Genomic DNA, 27167 nt, shown 5'->3' on the forward strand with positions numbered 1-27167 from the left:
ATATATATATATATATATATATATATATATATATATACACACACACACATTTTCTAACATGTGCCTTATGTACCCATAATAAAACATTAATTATGAAAAATATTATCATAATTAAATATGAAATCCTTTAATTAGGGAGCATATTGATGTATTTTACATATTATTATGATAGTATTTTTATAATTAATACATTTCACATTTAATTATGATAATATTTTGTTTCAAACAAGGTTTGAATCTTAATTTATTGATGATAGATATCTTTCTGTCATCAACGACACTACAAAACGTAGATACGTAATTGATTTGTTATTTACAACATTATCCCGAATTTCGAATAACAAAACTATAAATACAATATTAGTGGTTTAAACTAAAATATATGTCTTCTCATGTCTCGATATTTTGGTTATAAAAAACAAAGATTCCTTTAAATCAACCAAAGTTGTTTCTAGAAAGTCTCTTATCAACAAGAAGTGACCAAAATCACGAAGTACTTACTACTACAAAGCTTATTGCTTTTATTAGATTTACAAAACCAAAATGATCATTATAAATCCCTAGAAATAGAAATGAGAATGATGAATGACAGCTGTTGACTTGGTCTGTTTATTAAAACATTATACAACCACATAAAGAAATTATTAATGTCATCATAAATACAAGAAAGTCAAAAGGGAAGGAGAATGCTGAAGCCTAGGCCTTAAAAAAAGCCCTTGCCTTTTTGCAGCAATTCTCAAGAATCCAAAGAGCAAAAATCAAAGTACCTCAACGCTCAACCCTCTTTCTTTTTTCCCTTTTTTCAAGGGACGGTTACAAAGTCCACAAGAAAACCTAAAACCCTTCTTCACACTCGATACACACATCTAATTTTAGTATCTGTGTGTTCATACATCCTATTTAATCATCCCCAATTTCATTTTGTATTGCGCTTATCTTTCTTGTGATTTTGGAAGATTTGCGATCGGTAAGTTCAAATTCAGAATTACTCATTCGCTGATTTTTCAAGAATTGGTGAAGATTTTGATTTGGGGTTGTTTTTATGTTGATCGTCAGAAATTTTTGTTTATTTATTTATTTTTTTTTGAATTTTTTTTTTCTAATTTTGTTGATGTTTTGATTACTTACAGATACCGAAATTGAAGGGGTTTTTTTGTTAGAAAAAGTGGTTGATGTCAAGTTGTTGATTCAGGTGTTGAAGGTGGCTGAATTACTCCATGGGTAATTTATGCTGCAATTCCGTTTCAAAGGTGAAAATCGTAAATCCTTTTTTATAATTTGCTTCCAATTTCATGTTTTTAAGTAAAATTATGAATTTTATATGTTAAATTCGTGTCATAATAAGCAAATTAACTAAATTGGGTGTGGAAATTGCTGTCGTATGCTATAGTACTTCTGCAATTGATCATCAAAAATTGTGTTTCCTTTCTATTTCGTTTAGGATTTTTTTAACTGTTTATCAAATTATAATTTTCAATTAGGGTTTCTGTCAACCATTTTAGGATCAAGAAGTGTGAGAGTCGCGGAGTGAGTATTTGTATATAACTTTTGTTTAATTTCATTTTTAGAAATCCCACAAAAAAAATTCAACTTTTTTTAGCGATCTTTATAAAGCTAAAACTACATATTTGCCTATTATTATCATCATAAAGAATTGATATCCATTTTTGCCTACAAGATTCCCCTAATTTCCTATATTTGAAGATTATTTTATACATATGACTAATTTATGAACTATGAAGTATCTATCAAAGTCAAACTTTTATAAGATGGAGGTTGGTAAGAATAAAACCCTAAAAAAGGTTGCCAAGTTTGACCCTTATGGAAGTTCAAAAGTTTAATGCTATTTGTATCCCAATTTGGGATTTATCAAATCCTGCAAACATGTTTTTTGGGTGACAAATCGTTCATTATCCAATTTTTTTCGTGTATAAATTTCGTCATCAATTTTATAATTTTTGTTCCAATTATTGAGCCACCATTGTGAAATCCTTTATAGTGAGATCATATCAATTGTCGTTTTTGATAACAAGATCACGTTGGTTGAGCCGCTATTTTGGTGCATTTGGATTTTAAATTTTTTTTTTTAAATTTATAATATGGTCAAACTTTTGTCGCAAATATACGTATAGTGTGTGATCTTTACAAAATGAAAATAATTTTGTTTATAAAGCCTAACTATGACTATTAGTCTAAATGTATAAGGTGTTGTTTCTTTTTGGCTTAATAGGGACACGACTTATTTTGGTAAGCTATATATAAGTGTTTCTTTCTTACTTAATACAGAAAGAATGACTTATCATAAATAGTCATGAATTGAGGCCTTTCTCCTTAAGTCCTAACTTATTAAAAATTTATCATCATTTACTTTTTCCTTCCATTTTGTTTCAAATATTTTTCTTAAACATCAAAGTCTAAGAAATAATGGATTGTCAAATATATAACCTTTATCTAGAAAATTTACCAAGAAAAGTAAATTTATGAATTTGTACTCCCTTCATCCTATTTAAGTTTGAGTTTTTTTACTAGATATGTCTTAAAAGAGAATTATTTGTTTACTAATCAAATGTTTTGAACAACCTTAATAAAGGCAACAAAGATTCTTTTTTGATCCAAATAAATATAAAATAGGGCTTAATGCTTGTTTACGCAACGACGTTTCACCTTTTTCCACTTTATTCAAAAAAGTAGTTTTTACTTGTAACGTGTTTCATTAAACCACACTTACGTTATTCTAAAATAGTGGAAAAATGTTACCTTGTTACATTAATTTGCAAAATAGTGAAACATTATTACATAAATAAACATTTAAGGTAATTGATTTTGGTTACAAGGTTGCATAATTTGGTCTTATAACAAAAAGTGATTGCATTTTTCGTCTTAACCACCACTTTATTACATAAATTAAAAAAAAAGTGAATCACCATTGCATAAACAACCGTTTAACTTGTATAAAATTGTTAATCAATAGCTCATAATTGGCATATTGGTTTGTTAACTACAAAGAATGTTATATTCTCATGGAATATCTCTATACACACACTATAGCAATAACAAGTTCCAACATTCAAAATGAAAAACCTCCAATATGTACACAATGTTATTTCTATTTTCCATTTTACGATTTCCATTTTCCATATAATTATTATACTACCTAAAGAGTTATAATTTGGTATCAAGGTGGATTAATTTGACCTATTTAGGACTTTATTTAGATTGATACGTCTAATTTTATTTCATAACTATCAAAATGTAAACAAAATCTTTTGTCTTTTTTAGTTTGCAGGCGGCCAATCATCACAAGGCACGGGTAAGGGGCGGGGCCACCAAGGATCCATCAAATATGGATTCAACTTAGCTAAAGGGAAAGCTAATCATCCAATGGAAGATTACCATGTGGCAAAATTTATTCCTCATCAAGGACATGAAATTGGACTATTTGCTATATATGATGGCCATTTGGGAGATAGTGTTCCCGCATATCTTCAAAAGCATTTATTCTCCAACATCCTAAAGGAGGTTTAACTTTTATTACTACTCATTATTCCAAATTTGAAACATTCCGAGTTAAAATTACCTTTTTGACCATTATCATTGTTATAAATGAACTTTGATGGTTTTGATTTTGGATCCATGAGATCCCTTTATTTGTCTTTACAAAAGGGCATTTTAGATATTTGAGAAATGGTCAAAACATTTTGCTTAAACTATGGGACATGACATGCTTTTTTTCTTGGGTTATGATCAATGTCGAACTAGGAGGACATTAATGTCTTTTCAACACACATGAAATTTTATAGCAAGTCTTTGTCCCACCTTTTTGAATGAGACAAAAAAATTAAAAATCTTTGTTCCATTGACATGAGTGTACTTTCAGTCTGATGCATGTCAAACACAGTACAAATTGTCCTGTGATGTCATGTCATGCTCTGTCTTGTTTACTTTTCTAAACAAATGGAGCCAATTCCAACTAAATCTTTTCAGTCTGATGCAAGTCAAACACAGTACAAATTGTCCTGTGATGTCATGTCATGCTCTGTCCTGTTTACTTTTCTAAACAAATGGAGCCAATTCCAACTAAATCTTTTTAGGGGAATTAAATATATAACTTTTGAAGAAGTTTACCATGATTCAATCTTTTTTTTTTGTCTATTTTTTTTATAGGGTGAATTTTGGACAGATCCTAGTAGGGCAATTTTGAAAGCGTATGAAAGAACAGACGAATTGATTCTTTCTCATAGTCCTGATTTGGGAAGAGGTGGATCGACTGCTGTCACTGCACTTTTAATTGATGGTAGAAAATTATGGGTAGCAAATGTTGGAGATTCTCGGGCAGTTCTTTCTAAAAAAGGGCAGGCCATTCAAATGAGTGTTGATCATGAACCCAATACCGAAAGGGGCAGCATTGAAAACCGTGGAGGTTTTGTCTCCAACATGCCAGGTCATCAATCTTTCCTATTATAGTAACATTAACATCATTGTGCTAATCAATTTTTATGATTTTTAAAAGAATAATGTTTTAATATCATTCTTAATACATAATGAAACATGTAATTTCGGTCTTCAATGAAGTTGTTATGATATTTTGGGCAAGTTTACGGTTTAATCATAACTTTTATTTTATTTTTAATAGAAAAGTCCGGATTTTTTTATATTTTGCCCAAATTAATGAAACTGCTTCTATTTATTTATTTATTTATTTATTTTTAAAATAGAAAATGACGGATTGTCGTATAAAATTAGATAACTCGGACTTTTTTATGTTCAAAAAATAAATGTTGTTGGGATAAAACCAAAATATTGGGACTTTATCAGAGATTTACCTTATTTGCATAGTCTTTTGTTACCATATTTATATGTTTCATTTCTTTAATTTTACATCCTTTTTGATAAACTTCAAACAATAAGCACAACTTTTCCCTAACCAAATGAGTGTCATTTAATAAAGAGTAAATTACACGAATGGTCCCTATGGTTTAGGGTAATTTGCACGTTTGGTCCCTAATTTTTTTTTTAACTCGGAAGATCCCTACTATTTGTTTTTGTTACGCGCTTGGTCCCTATCTTACATAAAAAGACTATTTTGCCCTTGATTTTTTAATTTATTTAAATAAACACACCCCCAACCCCACCTCCTCACCTCACCTTACCTACCCCATCATTTTTTTTCTATTTAAATAATAGTCTTTTTAGGTAAGACACAGACCAAACGCGTAACAAAAACAAATAGTAGAGACCTTCCGAGTTAAAAAAAATAAGTTAGGGACCAAGCGCGTAAATTACTCCAAACCATAGGGACCATTCGTGTAATTACTCTTTAATAAAAGCATAGCATCTGAATGTTCTTGGTGAGTTCTATCTAAACATGATCCTTTACATGTTTGGTGACAAATTTGTTACAAATAATGTAAAATAAGATATTGGTTTTTTGAGATATAACAAAAAGTTAACTTTTTTGTTGAATACATATATATATATATATATATATATATATATATATATATATATATATATATATATATATATATATATATATATTGAAATATAATATGATAATATTTGATATAAACAGGAGATGTAGCAAGAGTGAATGGACAACTAGCAGTTTCACGTGCTTTTGGTGATAAAAATCTCAAGAATCATTTACGTTCTGATCCTGATGTAACAAATGCTGATATTGATTCAACTACAGAAATTCTCATCCTTGCTAGTGATGGATTATGGAAGGTAATTATTTTTTTTATATATATTTTTTTATTTTTTATCATGAAAATGGCGAATTCACTCATTCGGTTAAATGCAAGAAATAGCAACATACGTTCATTAACATTGTAGTTTTCAATCTTTTTTTATTAGATTTAGAATTTAGAATTCTACTTTTATCTTTTTCATTAGGACATTTTGGGAAAATCAATGAAAAAATGAAAGTTGTATTATATATATATAGGGTAGATTTTTTAATGTTGTAATAGGAAAAAATGAAAGTTGTTTGCTATAATAAAGATATGGCTTAATCTATTAAAAAAAACTTATATTTTGTGTTTTTTTTTCTGGATTAAACCGAATTTATTTATTTTTCCTAAAAAACAACTTGTCTTTTTTCATTTTTTCCGAAAAAAGCCCTCAACTTTGTATATTTTTTTTTTCAGAAAAAAACGCTCAACCTTCTAAATGCTTCCAAATAAACCCTCACCCTTTTTAGTTTTTCTCGAAAAAAAATACAAGGTCTTTTTGAGGTTTAATTTGGAAAAAAAAACACAAAATATAAGGTCTTTTTGAGATTAACCCTTTATTCAATGAAACTATGTTTGATATTTCTCAAGAAATATGTTTTTCTTTCACATCAAGAACAAAGTTTGAATGTTGTGAAAGTCAAACAAATGATTATAAAGTCAAAGATGCTCTAATTTATGCTTACTTTTTCAGGTTATGACAAATCAAGAAGCAGTTGACATAGCAATTAAGATCAAGGATCCACAGAAGGCATCAAAGGAACTAGTGGCAGAAGCATTGAAAAGAGAAAGCAAAGATGATATTTCATGCATTGTGGTTCGTTTTAGCTGAAGAAAGAGGTATGGCTTTATGGGGTGGTACTATGTGCAGTATAAGGTGTACATTTGGGGGGTTTTAAGACTTTAAGTTTGTGAGTTGCAACTCAAATAGAGTAAAAAAAAGTTCCGAAATTTGGGCATAAAAAAGGTAGCTAAGTTATATATATTATAAAATATTATAAAATATATGACTCATCCCTGTTTTTTTTTTCTTCTTAAGAAGTTGAAGTTCTTGTACTCAGGATTGTGAGGTTTGTTATTGTTTAATTTCTTGAATGCTTAGAATATATATATATATATATATATATATATTATATACAATCTGTTTTTTGTGTGATTTGATTTTCTTCTTCATGGGTATGAAACCAAAATCGTTAAAAATGTCGTCTTTGTTGTTGTTTTGAGATCTCAAGATAAAGGGTTTTTGAAATATATCTTCTTTTTTGTTTTTGTTTAACTGATTTCAAAATGCCTTGTATTTATCAAGATGATTTGAACTTTTGTTTTACTCATAATCTTCGATTTGAAATGTGTTTACAACTTTAAATTGTAAATGGAAGAGACTTGGTTTTGGAGCAAATGACAATTGAAATTGATGAATGTAACGATGGCTTTAAAGTTGTATTTACAACTTTAATTCAAGGTAATTTTAGCTTTTCACAAACAATTTACTTTTGTAAAATTTGAAGATTTTGGTTATATGGCTTGCATTTTAAAAGAAATCAAATCACAAAACAAAAAAGTTTAGGGTGGAGGCTCATCAACCCTCCTAATCCACTTCCCCATCACCAATCAAAATTTCTCTCCTCTTTCATTTCTATATTTTTTTTAACCCACAATATAAATAATTCATATCTTGTAACCCACTCCCAACATACAAGTAAGGAAACATATGGTATACGTACTAGAAATGAGAAGAGAGTGAATTAACAAAATAGTGAACCCCGCCTATCTTCAACTAGCTGAATACGTTTTGGTTTTGTCGGCCTGATCTAAGACAAAAAAACACACTTTGTACACCAAAAATACATCTTTGTATTTGTTATATATATATATATATATATATATATATATATATATATATATATATATATATATATATATATATATATATATATATATATATATATATATATATTATACTAATATTTGATATTATCTTAGTTTCTGTATTTATATTTGATGTAGTTTTCAAATTATATCAACATAGTAGTCAACATGGTAATTTATAAATACCTTTGAGATTAATGGGAATGCAACACAGAATATTCTAAATTTTTTCTCAATCTTACACGGTATCAAAACCGACATCTAGCATCCTCGTGGCTTGACACATCCATGTCTATCCTCATCGAGCTTCAATCTCTTGGAGAGTGTCAATGTATTGCACATCGGTGCAGCATGGTCTATATATATATATATATATATATATATATATATATATATATATATATATATATATATATATATATATATATATATATATATATATATATATATAGGGTTAGGTTATTTTGTTTCTTACATATATTGTGTGCTAGAATGCACCAATAGGAATTTAGTAAATTAAATAATTATTTAATTAAATAAATATAGATATTAAATGATTTCCATAATTATATGTATATTAAATGATATCCATAATTATAATTCTCTTTTAATAGAAACTAATTAAATCTGTCATTAATGTCAGCAATAACATTCTTTCAGAATGAATTCGCATCTAGGTTTTTATATATGAATTCATATTTTGTTTCAGGACTCACTCACTTAAAATAAAATAAAGTTGTATGGAATATGAAGAACGAGAGTGTATTCTATTAGAATACACTCTCATTCTTCTAGATATAAATTTATTCTCAAAGAATATTATTGTTGATATTAATGACGAATTTAATTAGTTTCCATAAAAATGAGTTATAAGTAAAGATAGCATTTAATATACATTTAATTAATACTAAATTCCTATTAGTGTATTTTTGCAAACAATAGATATGAGAAACATTTGAACCTACCTACCTATATATATATATATATATATATATATATATATATATATATATATATATATATATATATATATATATATATGAGTGAGATCGGTTGAGAACTCATAGTTTTCCGAGAACCCGAGAACTAAAAGAGGAGCGTTGGATCAAAAGTAATTCATTAAAGACATGATCGTCATCTTACCGATCTCATTTAATGTTTAATTTTTTTGTGTTATTTAATATATTAATATAAATGTCTAAAAATTTACATCATAAATCCAATTTTCAGATTTTTTTAAATATAGCATTTTTCATTTTTTTTTAAAGAAAATGCAGAGTTTTTAATTTTTTTTTATAGAAAACATGAATTTTTGAAAAAAAAAATTGAAATATATATATATTAAAAAACAACAATTTGTTCAAAAAACTGTAATTAATTTTTTTTTTTCAAAAAGACTGCATTTTTAAAATGAAAAACTGCAATTTTTTCAAAAAAACTGCAAGTTTTTTAAAGAAAGTTACATTACTTAAAAAAAAACAACATTTAAAAAAAACTGCATTTTTTTTAAAAAGTAAATTTTTAGGTGTATATATGCATATTTTTTCAAATGCATATATATATATATATATATATATATATATATATATATATATATATATATATATATATATATATATATATATATTTGTACTATAATATTCAAAAGTAAATCACAAAAAATCTCATTTTTATTAATTAATCTATAAACATAATAGTACAAGTATTTTATTCGATACAAAATAAAATATAAAAAATAAAAAATGCTACAAATTTCAAATCGTTTTCTCATGTCTTCGTGTCAATATTTCCTTAATTTCTTCAATTTATCATTTTCACCTCTTCAATATTCACCACAATTTCTTCCTAATCTACAAGAAAATTAAAAAAAAAAATAATTGATGCAAAAACACTCACAAAAATACATATGTGATTTTAATGTGATTAACATATGAATCACATGCAATTCACATATGAATCACATACGATTCCCATATGAATCACATTTACATATAACATCATATGTGAATGTGATTCACATGTGAATCGCATGTGATTCACATGTGATTTACATGTGAATCACATATGATTTACATGTAAATCAGATGTGATTTACATGTGAATTATATGTGAATCAAATGTGAATTACATGTGATTAACATATGAATGTGTGCATATATACGTAATTCATATGTAATTCACTTGTGATTTACATTTGAATCACATATCATTCATAGCTGATTTACATGTGATTAATATGTGAATCACATAGGATTTACATGTGAATCACATATGATCTACATGTGAATCACATGTGATTTACATGTAAATATATGAATCACATCCAAATTAATACAACGGATATTATATATAACAAAATAATTAAATTTGGATAATAATGTAATGAATTGTTGCTAGATAACTAATTATTGAGATATATGTAAAATTTCCTAGCTATCCCTATCTTTTAGCAAATGATTACTCATTTTTAAAATGCACATAAAAAACTATCTAGGACTCATGTCATAAATAAAAGAACAAACCTTAATAGGTGCAGTGCATAAATACGGAGGGCTGACTCTTGAGTTTTCAGGGAAGCAAGTTGAATGCTGAAAACAATAGACTATCATGTCTATTTTTTTATCCCAAGATGGATAAAAATTGCAGCTTTTTATCGCACCTAAAAAGGTGGGACAAAAAATATGTTCTCAAAATTATTATTATACTTTAAGAAATATATGTAATTATAGCAATGCATTTTTTATTAATTAATTAACAAATGGAAGTAGGATGCTATAAATATAATAAACAAATTGACAAAAGTAGAAAGTACAAACGATAAGAACCCGAAATTGGCAGGGGAGAAAACTCCAATCTAATCATCATTTGATGGGTTCAAATTGCTAATGTACACATTCACCCATTCAGAATTTTGGCCCTAGAAATACAAAATAACCAGCATAGATATGTGAGAATGATTAGCAAAATTCAAATATATCACTTCATTATCCTCAAAAACTTTCATTGTTGTAAAAAAATAGAATATGATTCTTTTAATTATATCGTAATAACATGAATATGGGGAACTTTGGAGTCACATCGACTCATGATCCATTTAACAGATGAAACAAGATACAAATCCACTTACATAATAGTTGATTGATACAACCGAATCTGTGTACAACTTCATTTTGATACCTAAAGCTTTCAACTCCAATAAACCATCAAATTCTAAAGTAATTAAACTCCATCTACATTGTCTTCCACACATAATTATAGTGGATTCCTATTCACATCTTTGTAGAGCAAATAGTGTGTGGGAATTTTACCAAGTGCAGCATACCTAAACAAAAGATTCAAAAATTATAATGCAATTAATTTGTTTAATGCACATAAAAGATATGATCTAATTCAATAATGTTCATTAAGTATCTTACCATTGAGGCACAAATGGAGCCATTGAGATTGAACCCCAAATCAAGATATATGCCAAAAACATATATGTGGTTTAAGATTTCAGATCATAAGGTAAAATGGAAGCACCTGTTGATTCAAATGAGGCCAATTATTAAGCAGGTGCAGAGAAATCCAATTACAACAACAACATTTGGATTAACAGGAGCATGACCTTTCCACCAACCAGTAATCAATATCCAAGTGTACATGGTTGAATGCCCATTTTCCTACCATATTTGATCTTTGATCAGTTAATATCTCTTACCATTTTTGCCTCTATTATGTAAACCTAAAGAGAAATATTACCTCAAACAATTGATCTAAGAAGAAGTGGGATAAAGAACCAGCTGATATGAGCAAAAAAACATTGGTTTAAGGTAAGGGGAATCTGCACCAAAGCATCATAAATAGTGAAAATATTGTAAGAGAGGACGCAAAAACATTTGGAACTAGACTGCTGTAATATATGATGAAAACAATAATCGATAAAGTGAAAACGAGAATGCAAGTTAGAGCAAATGTCACTTGATGATGATGATGATGAGAGATAGAGAGAGAGAGATAGAGAGAGAAAGAGATAGAGAGAGATATTGAAGACGTTATCGTTGGAGGATTTCAGAATTCACCAGGTGATAAAAATATGAACTCGAAGGAGAGGTGATTGACCGAGGAAGGAGATGATGATTGAGGAAGATGTAGATCTAAAGCAGATGAAGCCGTTTCTGTGTGTGTTGTGTGTGTGAGAGAAAGGGGGTGGGTGGCGGGGGGGGGGGGGGGGGATAGATGAGTATGTGTGTATCGGAGTCAATTTCTATATCCATAAATTGCCTTCTATATGATATAATTAAGATGCCCCCACCTAACTAGTTTTTAACTTAATTACAAAAAACGCCACCTTGCATCTTGATCCTTCATTTTTTTGTATTGAACGGTCTAAAATTAATTCTTGGGTTCTTAGGAAACTATAGGTTTTCAAATGATCATCCCCCCCTCTATATATATATATATATATATATATATATATATATATATATATATATATATATAGTAAGTACTACCTTAATTAAGTAATATACAATTAGCCTATTATTGTATTGCCAACATCATATAATATACATGTATTCTCTCTCTCTCTCTCTCTCTATATATATATATATATATATATATATATATATATATATATACAGAGAGAAAGAGAGAGAGAAAGTTAGGTTCAAATGTTTCTAATATCTATTGTGTGAATGTATGATTAATTATGGACCAATCATTTAGTTATTTTAAAAAAGTAATTAATGTATATTAAATGCTGAAAATTTAATTAATACTCATTATATCTTTAACATGTAATATGCATTAATTATTTTTTTAAAATAACCAAAATGATTTTTAACATGTAATATGCATTAATTACTTTCTTAAAATAACCAAAATGATTGGTCTATAATCAATACTACATGCACATAATAGATAGTTAGAAAATAATAACCTAACCATATATATATATATATATATATATATATATATATATATATATATATATATATATATATATATATATATATATAAAAGGAAAAGTTCAATAGAGAACCATAATTATGGGTTCTTCAAGGAACCAAATGTTTTTTTTTTTTTCAATTTCTAAAGCTTATTCGTTATCGAAAAAAATATCTAAATTCATATATTAACATTGTGAATGAGAAAAATATTTTTCAGATTCGCCGTGTGAATCTGGATTCACGTTGTGAATTTTCGAAGATTTACATAGTGAATTTGATGTAAAAAAAAATCAAATTTTATATTATTGAAAAAAGGATAAAAAGTTATGAATTTCTGTATTTTTAGTTTTTTTTTTGATAAAAAATAAGTTTTAAAAGTTGAAAAAAAGATTGGTTCCTTGGTTAATTATGGTTCTCTATTGAACATCACCCTATATATATATATATATATATATATATATATATATATATATATATATATATATATATATATATATATATATATATATAGCTATGTCATAATGTGGATGGATAATTAATGTACGGACGTGTGGACAATGCTATTATATGAGAATTATTAAGAGAATAAGTTGTTTAGTAATGCGAATACGTTCAACCTTACATAAATATCATCATTTTCATGCATTCTCACTAATTCTTATTCATTTTTGTTCTCAAACATCGTTTTTCACTCACTTTCATTCTGACAGAATACAATTTAATAAACATTCTGACAGAATGAGAATAATAGTAAAAAGTCTATAATAACCTTATATGATTTTGATAATATAAATACGTTCAATCTTACATAACTATTGTCATTAACACACATTTTCACTAATTAGATCATCTATAAGGTTATTATAGACTTTTTACTATTATTCTCTTTCTGTCAGAATGTTTATTGAGTCGTATTCTGTCAGAATAAAAGTGAGTAAAAAACGATGTGTGAGAACAAAAATGAATAAAAATTAGTGAGAATGCATGAAAATGATGATATTTATGTAAGGTTGAACGTATTCGCATTACTAAACAACTTATTTTCTTAGTAATTATCATAGAATAACACTGTCCACACGTCCACACAATAATTGTAATATATATATATATATATATATATATATATATATATATATATATATATATATATATATCTCTTATTGTATTGCCAAAATCATATAATATACATGTATTCTTTTACATGTCTTTTCAATTATTGTCTACCTATTCCAATTATAAGTGTACGACCTCGTATGCTCGGATTACATGGGTGATGACTGTGACTGAGTTACGTCATCTGCTTTACATCCTCCATTTTATCACTCCATTCAATCCTTACCACATCATCTCGTCCTTTCACATTAGCCAATTTAACAATTGAACGCAACCATTGTCGGTTTGTCAAAACAAAACCGTATCCATGCCATCTTGTAAAGGAGTTTCAAATGTGAAACTTTTATTAAACTCTATTATCTCTCAGAATATTATATTCTCAAACCTGATATATTATTTAAAAATAAATGTGAACCTGGTTCTGTTATTTACTTTCAAGAAGAATAAAGCTAGTCAGTCCATTAACTATAATTCAAAAAGAGATGTTATCGAATATATTTAGGATATGGTGAGATACATGGCTACTTGGACTATAAAAACCGAAGAAACAAACCAATAAGACTTGCAAGCATCCATACTTCATTCCTACAACGCAAACATGTCAACTACAGAAAAACGCTGCAAAATATGCAGAAGGACCCTGGTTAAGTTGTCTAATTCGCAATATGCACCATGTCCGGTGTGTGGAACTGTCAGCCTTTTTTACAGAAAGCTCAAGGTCCCTGTTCTCAAACGAATTGAACAAATTACCAATGTAGTCGACGATCTTCAACGAAACCCCTCTCAGACATTGTCGAGGTTACCACGTTTTTCTCAAATCAGTATCAAACAACAAACACAAACACCTCTGGTGCAAAAAAGGAAGAAGGCTGTTTTATGTGGTGTGACCTACAAAGGCCATAGCAAGAAACTTGAAGCCAGTGTTCATAATGTAAGGAGCATGCAACAACTACTTGTGAACAAACTGGGTTTTCTGAATGATTCAATCCTCGTCCTTACAGGTGCTTTTCATCCACTTTAAATGAATGCATCGAGTTAAACTTTAACTTCGTTGATCATGGGAAACATATCTGAATTTGTGATAATGTAACTTTTTCTACAGAAGAGGAATCCGATCGCTCTAGGATTCCAAAAAAACGTAACATACAAGAGGCATTACGCTGGCTAGTCGAAGGTTGTAAATCTGGGGACTCGTTGATATTCTACTATTCAGGGCATGCATGCAAAGTTCCTGATGAAGATGGAGATGAGATTGATGGGTATGATGAAGCGTTGTGTCCTCTTGACTATAGAGTGGCTGGAGTGATACTTGATGACGAAATCAATGCCACCATTGTAGCACCACTGCCTCATGGAGTAACACTTCATAGTGTTATTGACACTTGCTTCAGTGGAACTGTGCTAGATTTGCCCTTTCTTTGCCAGATCAACCAGTCAGTGTCAATTACCTTTTATTTAATGAATTGAATTGAGATATTTAAATATAGTCATGCAATTCATTAAAGAGTAGACTAATTAACGTTTTGGAAAGAAGTTTTCATTGCTTTAGATGGAATTTCAAAAAAAGTAACTTCATGCATGATGTTCTTTCTTGGAGCAGGGATGGACTATATATGTGGGAAGAGCACCAACTTATAAATAAAGGGACTCAAGGAGGCAAAGCACTGTGTATTAGTGCATGTGCAGATAACCAGAACTCAGCGGATACATCGGTAATTATCATCTTCTTTATTCTTGGGCCAAAATAGTAAGTGTTATTTCCCACTTTACAACATTAAGGCATCCACAAATTAAAATCTATTATGGATTCTTACATCAACATTCTATATTCCCGTACCACTTTAATATTAATTTCTTGATTGTATTGGAATCTATAAAGTTCAATCAGAACATAATTTTATAAATTTTAAAATTGTTATTATTAAAAAGTTAAATAGGTATTAAAATCCAAATCTTTTATATTTCAACTTGGCTTCCCATTTAGCGGAGTTTAATCAATTGATTGTCACTCATTCAACTATTTTATTAAATTTTGCATTGTAGATGTTTTTTTTTTTTTTTTTTTTTTTTTTTTTTTTTTTTTGAATGTCAAGACTATAACACACCAAAACACGAGGGTAAAACTTTCATTTTTAAACCAATTAAAACACCTATTTATCATTTAAATAAATCCTTAAATATATTTTCTAATAAAAATAATTATCAGATTACAATCCCAAAATTGTAATGAAGCTGTGCTCTTCCCTTTCGAAGCGGAAGTACCTGAAACCATAAACAACAACTATAAGCACAAAACTTAGTGAATTCCCCGAATAACACATACCATACATAACATACGAGTCATACATATCAAACATGAAATAGGAGGTGCTATGTGCCAATCATAGTCTTTCCATTATGCCACGAGCCATATCATGGTCTTTCCTTGCCAAGCTGGGGACCAAAACCCTGGGTCTTACAGAAAAGTGTCAGGAGTCACCTCCTGGTCTTTCATGCAAGTTTCACAAAGACAACTAACATATAATCTATAACTACTTATCTACTTAACTGCCAGAGTCCAAACTCTGGTCTTGCATACAGATCTTCCAGGAGCCACCTCCTGGTCTTTCATACAAATGCCAAGGACCACCCCCTGGTTTTCCTATAATACATAAACCAAATGGGCGGACATTGGTGCCTTCGACCCATAGTACAGTGTGGAGACTCACCTCACACTGCTGAATCACACTGATAATCTTTGGTTGTTGGTCCGACAAGTCCCCGAGCTATCACTATCAAATAACACCCAATTATCATTTGGGTTCCAATCCAAAACCAACAATCCATAGATAGTGTAAAAAGACCATTTTACCCCTCACCTATCTTGGTCAAAGACTATGACCCAAACTCACAATAAAAAAGGCCCACAAACAAAATAATCATCCAAAGCCCACTTATGGCCCAATTTTCCAAATTGGGCCCAAACCCTTACATGAGTCTTACCCTAAAGCTCATTAACTTTTCTCTAATCCAAAACACTTGTTCTCAGATGGCCTAGTAATGCCCCAAACAACCAAGCCCAAAAGATAGCCCAAACCCGAAGCGCAAACATGTGAGGCCCAACAGACCGAGTACGCGAGGCGTACTCAGCACCTACGCGTAACGTACTCGCTTAGAGGCTTGTAGGGTAAGCGTACCTGCTTGTACGCCCAACGTACTCACCCTCTTCAGCCCAAAACATGATTCAACACTTAATCCCTTTAGACAAAGCTCCAAAACATTGATCTGGCTTCCTTGAGCTAGATTATCATGTAAAGTTGCTAACTTAACGTTCATGCATGGCTAAATGAAGATCTTAAGCTTAAAAGGGACTTAATGCATGCATGGCACCAAAAATCTCATAAAGCTTGCACCTTTATGCACAAGGAGACCAAAACAAACTCAGATGTAAAAGAACAAGCCTCTAAACAACTTAACTCTTCCATTAACCTAAAAAGGGACGAAAAGCATAACAAACTAACTATGAAGAGATCTAAACATATACAAGCCAAGATGCAAACTTGATACCTCAGAAAGCTTTACCACAAGATGATGATTCTGGATCCAAAACCTTTTCACCAAGCAAGGCAACTTCAAACTTCTATACTTCCTTCACAAAGGCAAAAATGGGCACCAAAGTCTTCTTAATACATCAAGAACACCACCAAGAGGATAAGGGGTTGATTTAGGGTTTTAGAAAATTTGGGGGCTAGTAAAGAAGCCACCCCTAAAGACTTAAGATGCTTAAATAGGGTACACTTACTCAAAAATTAGGGTTTAAGCACCCCTCGTACGCCTATCGTACTCCTCGTACGCCCATCGTACGAGGTTGAGGTTCGCCATCCTTCCTTCTGGGTACACTGAGCGTACACCAATGTACGCCCAACATACTGCCTTTCGCACTAGTACGCCCTGCATAATCCTTATGTATGTCCCACATACTTGGGTTTCCTTTTAAACCCTAAAATACTCTGAAGGCCACAACTTCTTCGTTATAAATCCGATTTCAACGATCCTTATATTCATGAAAAGGTAACGAGAAGCTCTACACTTTTATCAACCCATACTTTCCATTAAATTTCCCGAACAAATCCCAATTTCCATAAAAGCCCGCTGCTATTTTACCAAATTACCCCTTGGTTCCAAAACCAAATTCGAATGCCTGAATCATCTACATTACATCACCCACACCCAAATGGTTAATGATTCGGGATAGGGCATTACAACTCTCCCCCAATTAAGTTATATTTTTTCCTCGAAATCATTACTTATAATTCCAATACACCATAGAGCTTGAACAACACAATTACAACCCCTACGCATACCACAACCTTCCAAAAGGCAACCGAACCCAACCCTAGTAGAACTCTCCAAAACCGATGAAGAATGAATCCTTAATCCCATGCAGAAAACCACTTATACCTTTCCCGAAACATGAAATCTCAAATTGGTCTGACTCCTCGATAAACCGCCCACACTAAACCACTACCATGCCCAATCCTCATTGAATTCCAAACCAAACAAAACGCTTCCAACCATTGATTAACTTGATGCTTCCATTGGGAACAAAATCACTAACCATATACTACTGCAGAACACTCATACTTGACAGAAGGCTCAGATAATCCTTCCAGTAGAAGATTTATCCTTGCAACGGTTAGACTCCGAAGAGAGCTATGCAACAGGGTAAAATCAATTACTTTGAGATTATTTAATCCAATCTTTAAGAGAATTAGCATATGCCTCGAATAACAAGCAATCCCATACACGAATCCCAAATCACTAATACCGCCCGAATCTTCTTGCTGCCCCCTAGCTGCTTTCCAAAGCAGCCGAGACCTCCCTGGTCCCAACTTGTCTGCCAACTAACTAAAACACCGGATTCCCGCCCGGTTGCTGAGTTAATATACACACATACAAAGTCGCCCCATGCGAATTCCAAATGAAAGCCTCATCTGGAAATAATTGTCCAAACTATATCGCTACGAAATCCAATGCTAAAAGTGAATGCTACATGACTAACTGTAATCTTATATCATACCCGGCCTCCAATGACCTACCACTTCCTGATTCCAAGCATGTTGTGGCCCTCCCACAGTCTTACGAACTAACCCACCCTGTTCTAATCCATATGAAGAAATCCATGACCAAGCATGAATTTGCCACACACTCACCGCTGCACAGGGACCGGTGAATGCTACGGGCCTCCCCGCAGTCTTACAACACTCCCATACTAACTGCCAACTAGTGAATGCTACGAGCCACCCTGCAGTCTTACAACACTCCTACACTAACTGCCAACCTAGTGAATGCTACGTGCCACCGCCCATGGTCTTACCACTCCTCTATCAATCCATCCATACACATCCAAAGTCGAACATCCACCTGACCAAGCATCTAATTTGGGCTCGAGTCATGCCTGGAACCATAACCTGGGTCCACCAAAAGACTGATATCCATCACCAAGAAGGTGCTAACCAACTATTGGGAAGTTTCCTGAACTCCCAAATCACACAACCCTTAATCCAGACGACCACTTGAGCCACCTTCCTCCTTGACGGGGATGTGAAACTCATCCTAGTTTCACGCCTGATTCCATTCTTGTAAATCTGAATGCTTCTCCCCCACTTCGATTCGATAAAGCCCTCCCAGCATACATGGTTGAAGTATTCCCAATCCATCTTACCCCTTATGATTGAACCACTGACAACCTGCACTTACCAATGCTAGTGTTCCATTACTAGCCAAACCCAAAGACCACACAACCCTTGAAGACCATATGAACACTTCCCGAAATCCCAACAAGTCTGATAACTCCATACGATTTTAATGACACATCACCCAAATTCTGAAGTCTTTTATGCTGGTGACAAGACTAAAACCTTAGCAATAGACCACTTCCGTTGGCACTCCTAGTGGCCAACCAAGCTCAAATGCTAAAACCAATGAACCCCGACGATACTGGAGACCTAACCCGCTAAACTTGACGATAGACCTTCCATATAATACCCCTGAACCAATCCTGACCATAATAACAACCTAAGACATCGAAACCCGTTGAACAATATGCAACTCCTTCTGACCCACTAATGATTCATGGTATGCAAATGACATATAACAATTCTTGATGATACCACTCAAACAATAACAGAGAATTAAACCAAAGATAACGCTTATCAAAATCGATACAAAATTCGAAACAACATAAATACTGAAAACAACCGAAAAGAAGGCAAAAGATAACATACCCATAATATCACCTACTGGAGTACTAGCCTCCCCTGTCCGACACTACAATGCCCGACTCCTCTCTTTTGGGGCTTCTGCCCTACCCTCACAACCATCAGTAATCCTCAAAGTAGCCGGAGCAGGTGCACTTACTGCTACTCCCCTCAACATCGGACAACCGACCTTCTTGTGGCCCACTTGGTTGCAGTGAAAACATAACATGCTTGCCGCCTGAGGACAATCTCTGCTGAAATGACCAACCCTGCCACACTTGTAGTAGCCTAAACCCCTAGAACGACAAACCCTATCGTGCAGTTTCCCACACGTGCTGCACTGAACCCGGCCCTGCTGGGCCCTTAATCATTGATCTGAATTATTTGGTCTCTTCCTGTGACCATCCACTACCTGCACCTGATTTGGCCCCCTCTTCCCTAGGTTCTCCAAATCGATATCCTTCTCTCAGGCTCTAGAAATCATATCATCTAGGGTCTTGCACCAATAAATACTCAAAAACTCCCTGATGTCATCCCTCAGCATATCATGATACCTTACCTTCTACATCTCCTTGTCCGCTGCATACTGCAGAACCAATAAGGACCTCTCCCAGAACTTGGCGGTGATTTCTGCCACAGTCTCAGTAGTCTGGCGGAGATCCTGAAACTCTCGCACCAATTGCTACACCTCAATCACTGGTACAAACTCAACTCACAACCTGGTCGAAAAATCATCCCACATCATAGCATCAACAACATCATCACCCACCTCATGTCCTACATCTTCCCACCAATCCCGTGACATGTCCTTCAAAAGGCAGGAAGCAAATCTAACCTTCGACTCCTTGGGGCAGAAACTTGTCCTGAACACGTTAGCCATATCTGCTAACCATCTCCAACTGGAAAATGGGGTCCTTCTCCCTAGAGAATGTGGGAGATCCAAAAGCATGGAACTCAAAGAAAGAAAGAGTGCGATCTCCAACGATAGCCATAACCTCAGCACGGAATGCGCCCAAGCGCCCATCCAAAATCTCCAGAATCCCCTCCTTGACCGAACCAAATATCATAGGAGTTTGCTCTAAAACACCGCAGTAATCTTTGTTGAGATAAACTCCCGTATCTGCTCTCTAATCGGATCAGTACCTGCACCAGAACCAGAACCAGAACTAGAACCTCCTTCCTGAGTGCTCATCACCAAACTAAAATACAACATGCAAATGATCAGAACATACCCAAGAATCCAACTCCTACAAGCTTCCTAGATTCTCCAAGATTCTCCCCAATTCAAGTATGGATCCTGTGCTTTCAGTAGTACGGGCCCAATACTATCTTCCACATCTGTCCATACTTTGCTCAAGATTCATCCTGAATCCTCGAAGTCACCTTCTCAAACTAATGCACCAAATACTCACTAAAAAGCGCAACTAAACCCATTAAAGCACTTTCTAGGCTCTCCTAGGTTCTCGACCTCACCCATCCCTCAGCTGCTGAAAGGCTCCCACCAATGTCGAGTAACTACCTCATGAATACAGTCACATGCAACAGAGATCAGATAATTCTTCGAGTAAAACAAACAACCCTAAATCGGTTGGACTTAGACAAGAGCTGCATAATAGGGTCAGATCTATCACTCTGAGATTATTTAACCCATGTCACATGTTACTTAACATATTCACCTAGTAGTCTATCACATCGCTAAGAGTCCCACAAAGCACAAAGCAAACAACATTCAGGCCACTAAAAATCTAACCAGCATACACTAATCAATCTATTATATCCACTTATCTGAAAACCATACTAGCATGAAATTCTAAAAGCTCATACAATCAGGCATATAAAGACATCTCTCCTATCATAAAATCCTGATCAGATCGATAGCCCTAATCTAGCATGCAATTCTCATAATCATATCATATATCATAATAAACATGTATAGGTATTATGGGAACCACTTACATGAGGGCGTCTGATTGTATGCACCACACCCCTTTCTTTGATTAGAAACCCTTTTAATAAAACATTTGTTTTATGAAAAATTTTCACCAACCCCTTATTTTGGACCAAGTATACCTTTGAGTATGACCAAATCCCTCATACCAAGGCTCTGATACTAACTTGTAACACCCCAAAACATGAGGGTAAAAATTTTATTTTTAAAATAATCAAAACACCTATTTATCATTTAAACAAATCCTTAAAGATATTTTAAAATAAAAACAGTTATCAATGTACAATCCCAAAACCTCAAAGTTGCAGAAAGTATAGGTGTATGCGCTGCGATCAAACCGGGCCCTTCCCTTTTTGAATCGGAAGTACCTGAAATCATAAACAACAACTGTAAGCACAAAGCTTAGTAAGTTCCCCGAATAACACATATCATACATAACATACAAGTCATACATATCAAACATGCAATAAGAGGTGCTATGTGACAACCATAGTCTTGCATTATGCCACAAGCCATATCATGGTCTTTCCTTGCCAAGCCGGGGACCAAAACCCTAGGCCATACAGACAAGTGCCAGGAGCCACCTCCTGGTCTTCCATGCAAGCATCACAAAGACAATTAGCATATAATCTCCAACTACTTATCTACTTACCTGTCATAGTCCAAACTTTGGTGTTGCATACAGAATAGCCAGGAGCCACCTCCTGGTCTTTCGTACAAATGCCAAGGGCCACCCCTGGCCTTCCTATAATACATAAACCGAATGGACGGCATTGGTGCCTTTAACCCATAGTACAGTGAGGAGACTTACCTCGTACTGCTGAATCACAATGATAATCGTTGGCTGTTGGTTTGACAATTCCTCGAGCTATCACTATCAAACAACACCCAATTAACATTTGGATTCCAATCCATAACCAGCAATCCATATATAGGGTAAAAAGACCATTTTACCCCTCACTTAGTTTGGTCAAAGACTATGACCTAAACTCACAATAAAAAAGGCCCACAAACCAAATAATCATCGAAAGCCCACTTATGGCCTAATTTTCCAAATTGGGCCCAAACCCTTACAAGAGCCTTACCCTAAAGCCCATTAACTCTTCCCTAATCCAAAACACTTGTTCTCAGATGGACCAATAATGCCCCAAGCAACTAAGCCCAAATGATAACCCAAAACTGAAGCCTAAACATATGAGGCCCAACAGACCGAGTATGCGGGGCGTACTCAGCACATATGTGCAACATACTCGCTTAAAGGCTTGTAGGCTAAGCGTACCTGCTTGTACACCCAGCGTACTTACCCTCGTCAACCCAAAACTTTATTCAACACTTAACTCCTTAAGACAAATCTCCAAAACATAGATTCAACTTCCTTGAGCTGGATTATCACATAAAGTTGCTAACTTTATGTTCATGCATGGCTAAATGAAGATCTTAAGCTTAAAAGGGACTTAATAAGTGACTTAATGCATGCATGACACCAAAAATCTCATAAAACATGCACCTTTATGCTCAAGGAGACAAAAAAACCAGATCTAAAAGAACAAACTCTTAAAACCTTAACTCTTCCATTAACCCAAAAAGGGACCAAAAGCATGAAAAACAAACTATGAAGAGATATAAACATATACAAGCCAAGATGTAAACTTGATACCTTAGAAAGCTTTCCTACAAGATGATGATTCTGGATCCAAAACCTTTTCACCAAGCAAGGTAACTTCAAGCTTCTCTACTTTCTTCACAAAGACATAAATGGGCACCAAAGTCTTCTTAATAGCTCAAGATCACCACCAAGAGGCAAAGGGATCGATTTAGGGTTTTAGGAGATTTGGGGGCAGGTAAAGAGGCCAATACTAAAGACTTAAGATGCTTAAATGGGGTACACTTACTCAAAAATTAGAGTTTAAGCACCCCTCGTACGCCCAACGTACTCCTCATATGCCTAACGTACAAGGTCGAGGTTCATGATCCTTCCTTCTGGGTATGCTAAGTGTACACCAATGTACACCTAGTGTAATGCCCTTCGCACTAGTACACCCTGCGTACTCCGTATGTATGCCCCGCGTAATAGGGTTTCCTCTTACACCCTAAAATACTCCAAAGGCCATTATAAATCCGATTTCGACGATCCTTATATCTATGAAAAGGTAACGAGAAGGTCTACACTTTTATCAACTCATACCTGCCATAAAATTTCCCAAACAAAACCCAATTTTCATAAAATCCCGTTGCCATTTTACCAAAATACCCCTTGGTTCCAAAACCAATTTCGAACGCCCGAATAATCTACATTACATCACCCACACTCAATTGGGTAAAGATTCGAAACAGGGTGTTGCAAAGACTTTATAAGGAAAAGCGGCTACTGAGAAGCTAGAAAAGAAAACTAAATTACACCCGATCGTCCAACATATACATTGGGATTCTACAAATATTCCAACTAATTAAACATTTTTATTAACTAACATTCAACTCTTTTAATTCATTACTTCCTAATTAAATCTAAAATAGTTTCTAATTAATTTATCATAATATAACAAATTGTTAAACTAATTTCTTCTATATTTCTTTTTGTCTTTTAACTCCTCAAATGGGTCTTAAGGCAACCCAAAAGGACCTCTGTATTATTAGAAATGTTACCAATAGTTATGAACTTGAATACTTTTTCCAATAGTCTCCCACTTAGACAAGTCATCAACTATACGAGGTCTAATACTTATCAAATAATCTACAAAGAGTATGCCATCCAATGCAACTTTCGAACTCTGATTTAATCAAGATTGAACCCTTAGATAATATATCAATTTTTCCTTTCTTCTACAAGATATTTTTATAAACTGAGACATGGATAAGGGTCAATCTTAATGTTCAAGATTATGTTTCCCAATAAAGATTTTTGACAACCACATCAGACTACTAAACTGAACACATCAATTTCAATTAGGGCTTGAAGAAGCACTTTAGATGTCATCACCAAATAACCGAGGTCCCTATTTATATTGCTTCTTCTGTTAGGGCAAACAGAACAAATAAACATTGACTACATAGTTTCTGTCCACTCATCATGTCATACATCGACATACCATTTATTACATATTTGCAATAACATATTTGTAAAGAAAAAAGGCTCATGTATCTCTATTTGAAAAATAATAGATATGATCATGTTAGAATTACTTATGAATTTATCAATGAAGTAATCCCTAAGTGCAGGTTGTTCTAACAATTAAATATCCATTAAATACTCATGAGTGTTAGTCTCCCTCTCCATGATGTGTCTAATCACCATTGACAATGTACTAATACTCCATGATAATCTTAAATCACTGCTTATTTCCAGGAGTATGACCGACAATGTAGGTTTGAGTAAATTAGTTCTCAAGAAGTGGGCTCCATCATCTATTAATATCGCCAATTAATAATTTCCAAACTAAATAAAGACTTATATTGCTTAAGTTCTCAAATCTAAAACGAACTATACTAACTGTGCTCCATCCAATTCATTTGCAACTATAATTCAGTTGTACCATGTTTTACTATGAAACATGGCGACTGGCATTGGCTTAGAGAATGAATCGATAAGGCTTTCTTACGACATGGATCTATTGACTATGATGTCTTTAAATTCTACTCACTAACAAATGTGATGGTACTTACTGAGTATAAGTCGTGTAACCTTGCATTACTTGGGATCCTTACTCAATGTAAATTAACCATTATAGTCACAAGATACTTTAAAAGGACCATCATTGATTGAATTTCAACACTGATGTCACTAATGAATCTCTATTAGTTATGTAGTTTATCTTTGCAGTCAACTAGCTACAATATACATTAAGTTTGTTGTTAAATCCACTATAGTGTATTACCTGATACCCAAGCTAATATTTCACCTTTCAATAAACGCAAGAATTATGAATGCGAACAAAATTGTCTTTATTAGCATGGAACTTAGCATCAATATAGCCTTTAAATTGATCTATTCCATACCTACAAGATTATTATCCTTTTTCCTCTCAGGACACCTAGGAATGGACTTCAGTTTGATTCAACAATTTTTGCTAAGTTGGTCTGATACAATTGTCTCACTTAAGGTATACAAGTCATCAGTTCTCGTACATGTCATGGTATATATGATCGATCCCATGACATAAACGTGTGGGACTCAAATCATTTCCACTAGCTCAACAGTAGAACTAGGACATTAAGATTTCCCAATGTTGTGCATGCATTATTAAGCACAATCTCTTTTGGAGTTCTGCATTTTGAGTTTCCTTAAAACTTTATGAACTTTGGTCGAAACACATAGATCTATCTCCATATATCGTTACATTTTGCATGTGTTTCTTGTACCATGTCTTTCATAATAAAACATTTCCCGAAACATGTCAAGCTTTTACACTTGCTAGGTTAGAACATTGTTTCCTATAAATCATATATTATCCATATATTGTGTAAGGGTGAAAATAGTGCTCCCACTAGCATTGACATATATATGGCTCATCCTCATTTATCAAAATTCAAACTCTAGTTTTTCTCCCATTGAAACAAAGATTCTAATTACTGCTAATAACTTTGACACGTATATGGCTCATCTTTCTTTCTTGAAATTTAAAATCCTTGAATTATCCCATTGAAGCAAATATTCCAATTGTAGTATGCTTGTTTTAGTCCATAGATGAACTTCATAAGCTTACACATCATTCAAAACCTATTTTGGTTTGAATATGTGTTTCTCATCTTCTTGAAGATCTACTTACACTTAAGGTTTTAAGGCCAAGTGTTTGATCAACCAAGTTCAAACATATATGGGATGAATCTCGCTTTCGATGGCTTCCTTACACCTAGCATCCTTTAGGCCATGGCATAACTTTTGATAGCTGGTATACTCTAACTAGTATCTACCAGTGACTAATTTACCTCAGTAACATAGTATCCATATAACTAGGTGTATGACGCCCTTTATTAAATCTTAAAGAAGAGGTGGAGGTATGTTATTTTCCTTAATAGGTATTTCATCCTTAAATTGAATGCTAAAGCAACATCTAGGTCCTTTGTTGATTGACTCTTGAATCTTATCAAGATTACCATGGTCCTACTTGCTCTTTTGGATATCATCTCCTTCTCTTGGAAGACTACCCTTCGAGCAACAAACACTTTGTTCCTATAGGGTTTGATAAATAACTTCTAAAAAAGGCATGTTGGGACATCTAGTGAGATAACACATCTCTATTCTAAGTTCTATACTGTTAGGCGTTTCACGAAGAGCATAAACCTCATAATCATAAACTTCTATATATGCTAGTAAGAAATAAAATATACTCCACATCTT

The 27167-nt window shown here is 32.9% G+C and overlaps 2 protein-coding genes across 3 annotated transcripts in view; both read left to right on the top strand.

The window, feature by feature from the left end:
• The first annotated feature begins 669 nt into the window (after positions 1-669).
• On the top strand, positions 670-6888 carry LOC111893976 (probable protein phosphatase 2C 9). Its single transcript, XM_023890049.3, has 6 exons — positions 670-967; positions 1131-1250; positions 3280-3519; positions 4165-4441; positions 5573-5727; positions 6427-6888. The coding sequence occupies exons 2-6, from the start codon at positions 1218-1220 to the stop codon at positions 6562-6564; spliced, it is 843 nt and encodes a 280-aa protein (XP_023745817.1). The 5' UTR covers positions 670-967; positions 1131-1217; the 3' UTR covers positions 6565-6888.
• Positions 6889-14212: 7324 nt separating this feature from the next.
• LOC111893989 (metacaspase-1) overlaps positions 14213-27167 on the top strand; it is a 28358-nt gene continuing 15403 nt past the window's right edge. For both annotated transcript variants that reach the window (XM_042896843.2, XM_023890059.3), the window contains exons 1-3: positions 14213-14646; positions 14748-15078; positions 15246-15357. In XM_042896843.2, the coding sequence (XP_042752777.1) occupies positions 14244-14646; positions 14748-15078; positions 15246-15357 (846 nt within the window). In that variant the 5' untranslated portion in view covers positions 14213-14243. The remainder of the gene's footprint in view (positions 14647-14747; positions 15079-15245; positions 15358-27167) is intronic.

The sequence above is a fragment of the Lactuca sativa genome, chromosome 7 (genome assembly GCF_002870075.4).
Source record: "Lactuca sativa cultivar Salinas chromosome 7, Lsat_Salinas_v11, whole genome shotgun sequence".
In the NCBI taxonomy this organism is placed as follows: domain Eukaryota; kingdom Viridiplantae; phylum Streptophyta; class Magnoliopsida; order Asterales; family Asteraceae; genus Lactuca; species Lactuca sativa.